Raw genomic sequence first — 13,264 nt, 5'->3', positions numbered from 1 at the left:
ATTCAAACAAGTAATTTTTCAATCTTAGCCAAAATGTTTGGAGACTCTTAATCTAGTCGATGGAGTAATTGGTGATCTAGGTTTTAGCAACTCTCAGACAACGAAATATGGTTTACAGCTTGTTTGTTTATCCATGAATTTTGTTGCATGCCTTAACACTACGAGTTCTCGAAACATTAGCCACATTGTATTGCTGTTTATATATCGGCTTGCGTTATACATTTCAAGACAATTAAAAGTGATAATTTTACGTATTACAATACTTTTTTGATTCTGTTTAAATCATGAATATTGCACTGTATTTGATATTTGTAAACTGATAAGACGAAGGCTTATGTTAGTAAATGATTGATAACATAAGACTCAATTTGAAAAACCTTTCAGTAAGGATATTTTTCATATCAAATTGTTTCATAACATTTATTTCTTGCTAAAATTGCATTCTTTTTAAAATATTTTGTTGAGTGGCGTTTTGTTATAAAATTTTGTTTTAATTACGTTTTGTCCGGAGAACTATAATATACTAAACGAGGGCAGGACTCTACACTAAATGTTAAAATTATGGAGAGTAATCTCTCGATAAGACAAACAAAAATAGCCTAACAAGTTTTGTATTTAATATGTAGTTCGCACTGCTAAGGACAGCACTCGTAACACCTTGTTTCAAAGCAAACACCACACATCTCATGAGAAGGCGTGTCGTAAACCAAACATGATAAATTTCTATGGTTTATAAAAACAAGGGAAATTAAATTAGATGATACGGTTTATGGACGAAAGGCAAAATGGAAAAATTTTAATCCACAGCACATTGGAAGGCTACAGCTATCGGAGTGATAGATAAGCGAGCGAAAACAAAAACAACAACTCTCTTGCAAGTTGAGTAAAACTGGAATGAATAATACAGCTTGCCAATAATTTGCAAGAAAACATCGCGACTGAAATTGTTCCCGTTTAACGCTGACACATCGTTTTGCTACGGAGCTGGAGAGGTGCAGGAGACACACATTAAAAGAAACCATTGTTACGCTTACGAAGCTATTAATTGAGGTAATAAAACAATGCGATAAAAATCGACAAGAACTACGTCCCTTTGTCATCATATACTTGTAGCAGTCTACCCGTAAAAAAGGGGTAAATAATTTGCTATAAGGAATTTTTTTTGTATATTTTTTCCGATGTTTTAAAATTAATTTTGATTGATATCAGAATACCCTTAACCCCGATGTGGACGCATATTGTTTTCACGGTAATATGCATAACCCTCGATTTCGTTTTTGCCCGTCTTCCCGGCCTTTGCCAGCGGTATGTTAAGTGGACCATCAAGACGTGGAGAAGTGTTTCTATTTGGGATGATTTTTAGCTGTTGCATCTAACATTGGTAACGCCGTTGAAACTAGTAAACTGTGGATGTGTGGTGTTCGATATGACGATGTCTTCTTGCCCTGTGTGAGGAGGATTTGACTAGCTGAGCACGCAGGAAGGACTGGAAAGATGGATAGCATTGGTTTGCCATGACAGACCGCCGTTTCTAGCTGTTTATTTGAGTTTTATTTCATCAGAGCGTGCACAACGGCCTTCGCATTAAGCGCCTTTAGGTCAGTGTACGTTTGACCAGTTCCGACGAACACGATCGGCTGTCCGGTGATGTACGTCATGGATATGGCAGCACCGACCTTATCGTCAATCGTGTCAAACTTGGTCAGTACGATTCCGTCGATAATGTGTGGTTGTTCACTGGATGAGTAATCGGCAAGCGCTTGGTTGAATTTGACCAGCTGATCAACGGCTTCATTTCCGACCAGTGCCTCCCCGACGAACAGCACCAGGTCCGGTTCGTTCACCTTGATCAGCTTGGCGAGCGCGCGCATTAACGGCTCGTTATCCTGCATCCGACCCGCCGTATCGATTAGCACCACGTCGATCTTGCTTTCGTTGGCGTGACGTATCGCTTCCATTGCAATGCCGGCCGCATCCTTACCGTAACCCTTTTCGTACAGCTGTACCATGTTGCGCCCGCCGTGCTTTTCTGCAGGATGAAGCGCGTTCAGATGGCGCATGTGTGTGCGGAGCTGTTCTACCGCACCGGCGCGGAACGTGTCGCAAGCCGCGATCAACACGCTTAAGTTGTTCTCGATAAGCCAGAAGCATATTTTGGCCAGGTTCGTTGACTTGCCAACACCGTTCACGCCACAGAAACTCATAACGAACGGTCGGCCGGAGCGTTTCGCTTCCAGGCAGTCGCGCAAAATATCGACCCGGCGCTTCGGTGATAGAATCTGCACCAGTGCCTCCGTGAGCGTGTTCTTCACCGTCGTCGCAATCGTGTCGAACGTGCCGATCACTTTTCCCTCCAGTTTGCTAGCGACCGATTCGCATAGCTTTTGAGAGATGTCGGAAGCGACATTCTTTGCGATCAGATGATCGCGCAGCTTATCGAGCGCCGGTTGCATGTCACTCAGCGAGAGGTTTTTCGAGCCAACCAGTCCCTTGAACATTGAAAACATGCCCCCACTGCGGGCCGACTGCTGTTTGCCATCCTGCTGCGGCTCGTAGTCGTTTTCATCTTCATTCTCATCGGAGAAGCCTTCGCTATCCGACTCAACATCCAGATCTTGTATACCGCCTCGCATGCTGCCGATAATTTGATCGTTCGGCGTGAAGTCGCTTCGCATATCCTCGGGCCGATCCTTGGAACGATCCAGATTCGGAAGGTCTTTCGAGTTGCCGCCTAGATCCCAGACGCGCATCTGCTTACCAGACTTCTGCTGCTGGGGTGATTTCGGAGATTTCTGTTTCTCCGGTTTGGGCTTGCTGCCCTTGGACGACATTTTCTCAGCTAGCTTCTTGCGACTCTCCATAATCAGATCGTCAGCTGGTTCAGAGGGCACGTTCGCGTTGCCAGCCATTCCAGCTCGAGGTGACGATGAATCCGCTCCCTCGTTATCTTTCGTATCCGTCTTCTTTTTCTCCACTATCTTGACGGACTTCTTTCCACCCGCAGCGGGTTTATCCTCCCCTTTTCGCTCTATCATAGACGCAACCGTTTTTTTCGACTTGGCCGAATCCTCGTAGCTGCGCATTTGCTTCGGCATAGTTGCCTGCTGGCGGCCCCATTTTTCGGCCCGCTCGAGGATGCGCTGATAGTCGGCATTGAAGTTAAAGTCTCCATAGTTGCGATTGTCAACTCTCAGATCATTCTTGTATTTGTCCCGAAACTCCAGGTGCACGTCGCTTAGGAACTTGTCTATGTACGACAGCTGAAGTATCTTCTGGAATGCTACTACGAACACGAGCTCGAACTCGTTATCCAACTTGTACTGCAACGACAGTCCATCGTGATCGTACACGCCGGAGCGCTCCTGGAAATGTATTATTCGCAGCAAATTTGAATAGAAGCAGGCTGCTGCGTATATCACGTGCAATAACTTACCTGTAAAATTACGCTCTTTATCAACGCGTTAACTGACGGAGTAAACAGCTGGTTCGTACTACGGAAGCACCATAGTACGATACCACCCTTAGTAAAGATTGTAAACAGGTCTAACATGCTTCACCAGTTTTTACAGAGATATTCTAAACTAATAACAAACGACAAACTAAAATGTAAAACTAGTTAATAACAACAGAACGAAAATAACAAGGATTAACGGTTGGCTATCGATTGGTTGCTATATCTTTATGCTACTATTTGCTTTTTCGATCGAAAAACACTAGAAAAACGTACTGTAGGATATACGTATTTTGCAACCGTTTTGCTGTGCTGGCGATAACATTGTTTTGTTGCGTTGTCCCATTATGTCAAACACGTCGGCGGCAAGCAATGCATTTACACTGCTAGGTAAGCCACTTCATTAAAGCTGTTACAAAAAATCCGTGTCTATTGAGGATATCTTTGATATTGGAAAATGATCACCATATTTTAGAATTTGTTATGGCTTACATACATACATTTGGTTTATTTAACAAGCGTAGTAATAATATGAATCCGTTATTTGATTTACTAAAAGACACAAGACCCTCCAGCGCATCTACATCCTTGTGATGTACGTATGGAGTTTTAAAACAGGTGAATTTCATGTCGATCAACTGCATGCTTGGTTTTTTTAATCATTAACTCATATATTAGGACATTTCCAGAGGAATAAGAACTGTATTTCAAACTTGAACGACAAAAACTCCGAGCGCACATAATCCGGCACAAGCAGACACAAAGTGTGATGCACATCACTAGTGCTCATTGGCCGGAGTGTGTGTTTGGAGCGGTGTTCTACAGAGAAAAAAGAGACAGAACGAAATTTAGGCTAGTTGCTCCTTTGGTGGCCATCTTGTTTATGTGTAGGAAAAGGTTCGCCCGAGACGGACGGTGTTTTGGTGCATGTTCTCCGTGCGTTGAATGATCCTGAATTCGCCAGAGCGATTCCCGTCGTCTTACGAGTTCAATTTCTTTAGTGAAAAGCGCGTTGTGAAGAAGCAAGGTGCCCGAAACCCGGTTAAGAGTTGCACGTGTAGTGAAGCTAAAGCGAAATTTTGTACAGCAAACGAAGTAATACCTAACAAAAAATCTATACCCCCGGTTGGGGTGTCCGATGATCCCGCTAAGTTGGAATAGCACGGCGATACTTTTTACTCAGGAAAAGGTAATTGCAAGATGAAGACACCGTTGTGTTTCGTTTGGGCTTTGTGACTGTGTAAAGTGGATGTAAGCGAAAAGGGCGCCAGCAGGATGGTGGCCCCAAATTCGTTGTTTATTCGCTAACGGGATTGTAACGAACTTTTTTCGGCAGAAAAGTAGAGCCGACGCTCCGTTTTTTGGTCTGTTAAATTACGTTCACATGTCGAATGGTAAAGTGTGCGGTATTGTATTTTTTTTCTGTGTGAGTTAATGCTTCTCCGCAAATGGAAGAAAGTTCCATACGCGCTTTGTTGGCAGTTGGTAGTAAAGAATTCGTTCTATCTGAAATATCGATTTTTCTGCTTTGCTTCGAGCAGCGGCTGCTCCCTCCTGAGAGTTACTTTTTTCCACCACCGCTACACGCTTGAGCAGGGTGAGCTGCATTGAGAAAATCGTGCAAGGGCAAAACAGGAAAACTGGGTAGCGAGTAAGACAGAGATGGGCGATAAAACAGCGCAAGGCGGCGTGTGTTGGTGTGACGCGCACGGGCGATGGTCGCGAGCGAGACAACCAGCTGCTCCGGGAGTAGTAGCCTTTTCCGGCAAAGGGTGTCAGGAAAAGCGGAAAATTACAAAGAGAAGAAAAAACACTACGAACGAGAAGCAGTGTGTGCGCGACGGGTGTCTACGATGAGATTTTTCTGTGCCGAAAATCGAGAGCAGTTGGGATGAATCTGGTGCGCCGCGTGCGCGTGCGTTTATTTTCGGTGTGCAGTCTCTGGTGAAGGAGCAGAGTTTGGCTGGCTTGATGTGTGATGCGCGTTCGAAGGGCCTCGTGAGAAGACGCAAGTAAGCCAAAAGCGGTCAAATAGAACTGGCCACGAAACATCGTGAATTAGTGGTGTGAACTTTAGCGGGGAGCGAAAAAAAAAGTGTTGACGTTGACGACCGCTGCGGCAACGCCCATGCCATCTTTTTTGGATGATGGGGGGGTTTGCGTTATGTGTGTTACGTGCACGTATATGTGTATGTGTGTGTGCTTGTGCTTGTGTGCGTAAAAGGGAACGAAGCCCCATAATTTATCAGGCCCCCGCCGGAACTGTACCGTTGGGCGATTGAGCCGAGCCAATCTTCGGTGGGTCACAGAATGGAAGAGTGCAATCAAAACGGTGGAAAAGCGAAGTGAGAGAAAAGAATGGAGAAATGTAACTCTACTTCAGTGCACATGACGCATCCAATTTCATCTCCGTGAGGAACGGTTAGGAGATTTTGTTTAGCGTTTGATCGCGAAAATGAACGATGAGAAAGAAAGGAGCAGCAGGAATGGAAATTGCACAAAAAATGCTAAAGAGCGAGAGAGAGAGAGAGAGAGAAAAAAAAGAAAAGGAAGAAAAAGAGAGAAGCGAGAAAGAAAGAGAAGAAAGTTCGTGTGAGAGCGAGATGGTCAATTTTATTTTACTTCATGACATCATCCCTTACATTTTCTCATAACATACCGGACAGATGGAATGATGCACGCAAAGTTGATTTCATTACTGTAATGAAATCTATTTATTGTGGATTAAAATGTAAAAGCTTAGTTGAATTTATATGAATTTTGTATATATATAAACGATATATATTTAATTTGCTTACTGGAATGATGTTAAAAAGCTGAATTGGTAGGGAAGAGAAATTGACGGTCTCTCATTTTTCTCCCTTCGCGCGGCCCGTCAGTGTGCGTGTTCCCGTTAGTGGAGTGGAAAGCTTGACCCGTGAACATGGTTCTGTTTTTATGAATTTGACCTCAAAGGCAAGTGAGCGATTTTGGAGAGTGAGTTGGACGCATACACACTCGATGGCTTCTTCCGCAGAGGCTCACCGGAAAAAAGGGAGAATCGAGCCGGTTGCATGCGTGCGAAAGAGATGCGCTATGGGTTACGGAAAGCGGCCCGAAAGGCCCCATCATTGGATGATGCATTATTATGCGTAGCGCAGCAGAGAGGGAATACGCGTACGTACACTAGCGCAATCCAGCATTTAGAGCACTTGACTCGAAACAGTCGCGTCGGCTCGAGCGCGGACGAGTAAGAAGGGTTGATTTTTTTCATTATCGTGTTCTATCCCGAGAGAGCCATGTCCGAGGAGATTTCATAGTTTCCGTCATTCGAAATTGCCAATGTTTGGATGTTGTTTGAGATGGTGAAAACCTCCTAGCAGCGCTTCCTAGTTTTCTATGATTTTAAGTGGTATGTTATCATTTTCCTTGCGGCATTGATAAGCAGCCTGTGTGTCAATGTTTGTTTTACGGTTACGTATGCTATTGGCAATCGTGCACTATATACTGGGGACTAGTACTTAAAAAAAGAAAAAAATTATCGGGAGTTGTGGCGAAGTGACGGTGCAAGTAAATCATTTCCACATGGAAAAGCAGCTCAGATAGTGGAATGCATACTGCTGTTCTAAAAACAACGACAGTGCAATGTACAGTGCAGTACAACACAAACAGCGAGTGGTGCAGTGACATCATAGTGTTTCGAAGAAATCAATGAACATATCGAGCGAACGTGAAAATTAAACATTGGAAGTAAAGGAATAGTAAGAACTGACAGAACACCTTCCTCCTGACAGACGGAGCATAATTCTTGGTCGAAGAATCATCGCTGTGGTTTTCCCTACGCCTACTAAGCTACTTATTTACGCTCAAGCACATACATACATGCACGTATTGCAAGTTCCTGCGTTCCCATCGGGTCCCACAAGGGTCGTGCCGTTATTTTCCGTTGCGTGCGTGCGTGCGTGCATGTCCTACGCGCCATGCTGTCGCTCGTTTCCGCTGTTCCACCGGAGAAGGTTCAACTTCAATCACAGAGTGCCTAGTGAGAGCGTAGCGGCACCTTCCGCGGTGGAAGGAAAGAGACAGACCAACGCCATGTTTTTGCCGGATCGATTGCGCAATCGCGGGTTGTCGCATTTGGGTTATTTGTCGTTTACTGCTCTGAGAGCTCCTTTCCGTGGCTATTTTGCTGTATGTTCTTGGCCTTTTTGATTCCTTCCCCCTTTCCTTGGCTGGGGGTTTTTGGTTGTTAATTTTCTCACGGGCAATACAGCTTCGGAGTCGGAATGCCAAGTAAGGTAGGCAATGTATTGATGAAGCAGCCGCTGCGTAATGCAGTCTGCGTACGCATGGAAAAGAACTGAGTGACGTTTTGTTTTGTCTGGAAGAAAATGGAGAGGACATTATCCAATGGACGCAACAGGGAAATTGTGACAGTTGACATGACCAGTAAAGGTTGTGGGTGAATTTGTTCTTTTCTCTTTTTTTTATTGGTAGAACGCACACTTGCTGGTTACATGGCTACTGTTTGGTAGATGCCTAATTATTTATATGTTTGTTCGGTACCCAGTCAGGTGGGCACGAGTCAGCAGGTGTGGTGCATTTTGTTTGGTATCATAAACGTTTCTGCTAGTCGCTGCAGTGTGTGTGTGTGTGTGCTTTTCCGTACACCCAAAAAAGATAACGGGTCGAATGCACGCAAGCCTGTGCTATCTATCAGTGCGGCAGTGGGTATATGAAGAATAACACACATATAAGAAGATAAATGTATTCTGGCCTTTATGGAGGGGTTCGATGGAGGGACTGAAAATATTTACGTTTCGACATGTATATTGTTGTGCAAGCAATACTAAGTATGTATTTATTTGTCATTTTCAATGAAAATGACCTTTCTTCTGTTATGGGTTCGTGGTTATAGTGAATCCCCATAAACGAAAATAATCTTTCGTATGACAAATATTTGTGTTTTCGCTTGTGGGACATTAAATTAGATCAATAATGGAATGTTGTAGTTGTTAAACACACGCTTTACAAGAAAAATTTTGCTGCTTGGTCGATTCTCGAATGCGATGTATGTATAATATGTATATTTATATTTTTATGTCATTTTTATATTAGCTCATGTGATTTAGTTCTTAAATTAGTCGATCTTATGCTACACAAATTTACATTCGTTAAGAATATCAAGGAGGATCAAGATTAGAATATTTAAATGATTTGTACTATTACTCATGGAGTAATTTTCAGATGTCTGATGCATTCATGTGCCGACATGGTTTTTATCAAAAACACTGTCATAAAAAATGGGTGCCTTCGGTGGTGTGGTATGAACAAATGAAAAATACAATGTATTTAGCATACTGGGTTGCAAATCTTTGTTTAAAAGGTAATTATATTTTACCGTTTGTTCATCCTAAATAAACGCCCCATTAATTTTTATATTTGCTTTGGCTACACACGTAATAGCATTTGGGACAAGTTTATGTAATAATTGTTCTTCGCTTTGAACAGCAGAGGAAGGAAAAGTAAAAAAGGGAAGGAAGCCAACTGGAGAACAATGGCCGAGCTGCAGTGTGAGGCCGTATTATAGCATGTTATTTTTTCCAGACCCTATACGTTCTATCCTACGAGTTGAAAGAGAAACAAGTAGAGATGAGCAAGAAGAATATCAATTCCAACTATCCAACCACGGTTATATGTTTTTTGGTGTTGGGAGAATCATACACATTTATATAAAATATATTAGCCAAGTTTCTTAAATATTAACGTTGCAGTTAGGGCTTTTGAAGTTTAGATATTATTGTGTTTGTTGGTAGTTGGATAATACTAAAGGTAAACTTTACTATAATTTAAACTCATTCGGTTGATTTCTTGATATTATTTTCTTATTTTTATGGTTTGATTTTGGAATTTGATTTGAATTGGAAATCGTTGATAGAATGCACACTTTCAATTCCAACTTTGTTTTTTATTCTTAAAGGTAAATTTATAGAAGACATAAAAAGATTGTTGACCACTGACATATGGACTGTGGGCGAATGCACTCGTTGCAATCAGAACGTCTTATCTACAAGATTTCACACATATATATTGTATTGATAAGTGTACGTGGCCGAAAAAACCAATCGGTTCTACTTTTCAAAGTCATGTTTATTTTTCTCTACATGGCGATAAAATGCTAGAATACGTTTATAGAACACAGACACGTACGTTATAGATATGAAGTCTGTTCCTCTGGATGATACCAAATATAAACCAAACCTTCAACTGGGGTTTTGGTGATGTTCGATGTCCGGGTATAAGTTGAGAACGGTGTCGATGAAGAAGTTGATGTGTTCATGTCTTCGCTCGATGTCTTTTCCTGTGAAGAGGGAATAAAAATAACACCCAGCTCATACCAACTGACTGAGCAAAATCGCTCTTCAACATCGCAAGCCACCGTCAAACGCTTTATCATTTATTAGATTTTTGAAATCGGAAAAGACAGGTTCAGCGAGCGAAGATTATTGTACGTTAGTAGAGGGGACTTCGAAGCAAAATGGTATCCCGGAAACTTTTATCACCTAGGACAAACAGGACATCAGTATGATGTCATACACTGTTACCTTTTCTAAGACATGCGCAGTAAGTAGGACCGCATGATAAGTTTTTTTTCCAAAACCGCTCTTAAGAACACCGCTGATCTGTCAAACGTAACATCTTCGGTTATTTTCGTCTGAACGATCTTTCAAAACGATTGTAAAAAAAATAAAAAAAAATGATTTGAAAATATATATATTTTAAATGCACTGTGTTCACGAGGTGACATCTTTTAGGCCTTTTTATAGGCCTTTGTTTCGTAAATCTTGCAAGCTAAAATACATGAATGACTAGAGCAGAGTATTTCGAAATGATGAGGTCTGGCTACTCAGTTGACAGTAAAATATTGCGGACTTTATTGGAAGATTTATAATGAACTGTGCATCCTATCCGAGAGGACGTATTGGGGAAAATTAGAATTAAATTGCTGTCCGCATGATGTCACCCGTTATGTAGACGTTGGCTGGTCATATGAAGTGCACACGTATGCCTCCAGATACGGGCTATGCATGTGGTGGTTGAATGGTTTAAAGTACGCTGTTATCTGACTTATGCCTCTGAGTATTCGTTTTTTAACAAACCTCTGTAATTTAGGGTAGAATATCGAATCCTTTGCTATTCAGTACTGCAGCAATACACACAACTCTGCCTTCAGACGGCCAAAGTTTGTCGTACATTTTTGTTTACGATTTTTCCTTTCGATTAGGAATGAATCCTAAAGGTTTTCTGTTGTCATACGAGAGCCAACGTTGCTTGCATATGATGCTGCCGATTTGTTTACCGAGCGCTTCCAATGACACCATATTGTCAACAAATGTGTGGTAATTGGTTGGTTACCTTGATAGGACCCACCCTTTTGCATGTAACGGTGTGTGTCGCGATGTTATTTCTAATGTTGAACAACAAGGAAGCTTGTAACACTAATTATTGTAACGCAAACAATCGTTGTGACAAGCTGTTGGAGAGAAATGAACCACACCCTGCCACTGTATTGAGTTGTGGAAGTAAAAATGTGGAAAATACATGAGCTAAAAGATGTGAAAAAAAAATGCAAAGTTAGTCAAATAAATACTACAGATCAGAGTTTTCAACGGGATTGTTGGAAAGCATTTGTTTGCTTTCGTATGCTATTTCACTCATAGCGTAATAACAAATCACGCAATTGCTTTATTTCCGTTCTGTGTTATACCCGATTTGGAAAAGTTCACAAGTGTGGCAGTAGGACTCGGAAGAAGCCCTCTCTGGGCAGAGGAAGGCACTTTTTTAGTCTCAAACAGAGATGTGAAACATGAGCTCCTGTTTAACTGCTCGTAGGGGCTCGTAGATGCGCAACGAAAACTGTTCCAACTCGTCAGTTTCAGTTGGTGTTGAATTGCAGCCTAAGTGACCGAAAATATCTTACAGTCATGGGGAATGCTTCTTATTTGTATCAGAAGTGTTCCGCCTTGTGACTCAAACACGTGAGAGACGAAACCTTTTGATGCCATGGATTTAGTGGAAAAAGAAAAAAATATTAAATCGTATATATTAATATATGATGACAATCGTTACGTGTATCATATACCTGCAATAATATATTCAAAATTCGCAAAATGATAAAATCCAAGTCCTCGTTCGTTCTCGTTATATATTAGGATTTAATCAACACAAACAAAAGTTGCATCGATAATGTTGTTCGACGGTCTTTTAGTATACAAAAAAACAGTTTTATTTTTTCTACTATTGCATTACCTCGGTACTTAAGGGTTAAGAGGCCATAGGTGAAGTCACCCGCCCCACTTGGAATGTAAAATGTAGACAGCCGCAATGCATTTGCTGCAGCGCGCGTGGGTCTTCCTGCCCTGAAAAACGATTTTCCGATAAATTCGCCAACATCCTTCCATTTTCAATACATTGCCCTTTTCTCCGCTTCGCCCCCAGCGTGATGAGATTTTAATCCAAATTTTGCGCTTGTTCGAGAACTCACTGCGAATGAGCCGCTCACGAGGTGTGGACGAACAAATTCAACGCTGATTTAGTCATTGCCTAAAAATAACTCACCGCCGCTTCTCTCAAGTACCGCAGCACGGCGGCACAAAAGCACACTGCCTGCTGACTGTATTTTAAATGTTAACTGTTGGTGTTGCGGCATTGGCGAGGCCACTGCTGTTGGCTGGTGACTGATTTTTTACTCTTTCTCTAATGTTTTCTTCTGCCTGAAATGTTGCTTGGAGGATGGATGAACCACCACAAGAGTGAGTGAATTGGTCATGATAACCACACGCGAATGAGCGGAGAGGAAGAACCGAAACTTTGGTCTCATTTGTTGTGAGTTGAAGGAATAGTTGAAGACGTGAGTTTTCGAAGTAAATGAGAAAAAGGCGAAATAGGTAGCGAATGAATGAGAAAAACAAAAGGAGTAATGAATGATCTGTTCATGGCGTCTGGCGGCTAGAAGAATTAAGAATGAATTTCATTGAGGTTAGTAAGAAGTGTTGCTTCTTCGATTGAATGTAACCGTCATGATTTTTAAATATTATTGATTCTGTATGCAAATATGAACCTCATGACTTGTTGAGATGATTGTTTAGTTGTAATTGCAACTCTGAAATCTCTCTGATTATAATTATGTATTGCAAAGGAGTGTGGTAGAAAAAAAACTATCCAAATATGGCCTAGCATGCATGCATATGTGTGCAGTGAGGGTTGATGATTGCATTTTATTTCAGCCACTTGCTCGAACGAGTCTTCCTCTCCGAGTGGCTTTACTATGCCAGCAAACATATCAGATTGGCACGATGACATCATGCCGGGGTTATTGTGTTTGTTATTTTGTTGTTGCCCTTCACCTCCCTGCCAGCCTTGCTTTGCTCGTCGTTCCGGCCCATCGGACCGATCGATGATGTGCCTGGGTGTATTCGGTAATCAAGGGAGGAAATCGAGCGCTGACGGCGACACTGCAGAGAAACCGGAGGAAGCTAGATTGCTTCGTTGTTATCACATTGTGATCCTGCCCTCGTGGCCGGCCACTTGACAACTATACATAATTGACCGTGTGCTGGTGCTTCTTTGGTGTTGCTGGCATTGCGCGTTGGTTTTGGTGTGGTGCGTGATGAATGGTGGTGAAGCTGGATAGGATTGTGCAACTGTGCCGCTACCAACATACTGTTGCAGCGCGATCAATAAACGATGATGATGACATCGAGGTTCACATGTGATGGGAGAAGAATTTTCAAGCTTTTTTTTTGGCTTGACCTCTCCCTTGGAGCTATGCTT

At 42.2% G+C, this 13,264-nt stretch overlaps 1 protein-coding gene across 1 annotated transcript; it reads right to left on the bottom strand.

Moving 5' to 3' along the window:
- Nucleotides 1-1,161: 1,161 nt before the first annotated feature.
- LOC128721329 (signal recognition particle receptor subunit alpha homolog) lies at nt 1,162-3,637 on the bottom strand. The gene is made up of 2 exons (XM_053815072.1): nt 3,434-3,637; nt 1,162-3,362 (listed from the first exon to the last, which is right to left on the bottom strand). The coding sequence occupies exons 1-2, from the start codon at nt 3,548-3,550 to the stop codon at nt 1,551-1,553; spliced, it is 1,929 nt and encodes a 642-aa protein (XP_053671047.1). The 5' UTR covers nt 3,551-3,637; the 3' UTR covers nt 1,162-1,550.
- Between the last annotated feature and the right edge of the window lie 9,627 nt (nt 3,638-13,264).

This window comes from Anopheles nili, chromosome 2 (assembly GCF_943737925.1).
Source record: "Anopheles nili chromosome 2, idAnoNiliSN_F5_01, whole genome shotgun sequence".
NCBI lineage: Eukaryota > Metazoa > Arthropoda > Insecta > Diptera > Culicidae > Anopheles > Anopheles nili.
The sequence above is the reverse complement of the archived record's forward strand: the minus strand, read 5'-3'. Positions and strand labels throughout refer to the sequence as shown.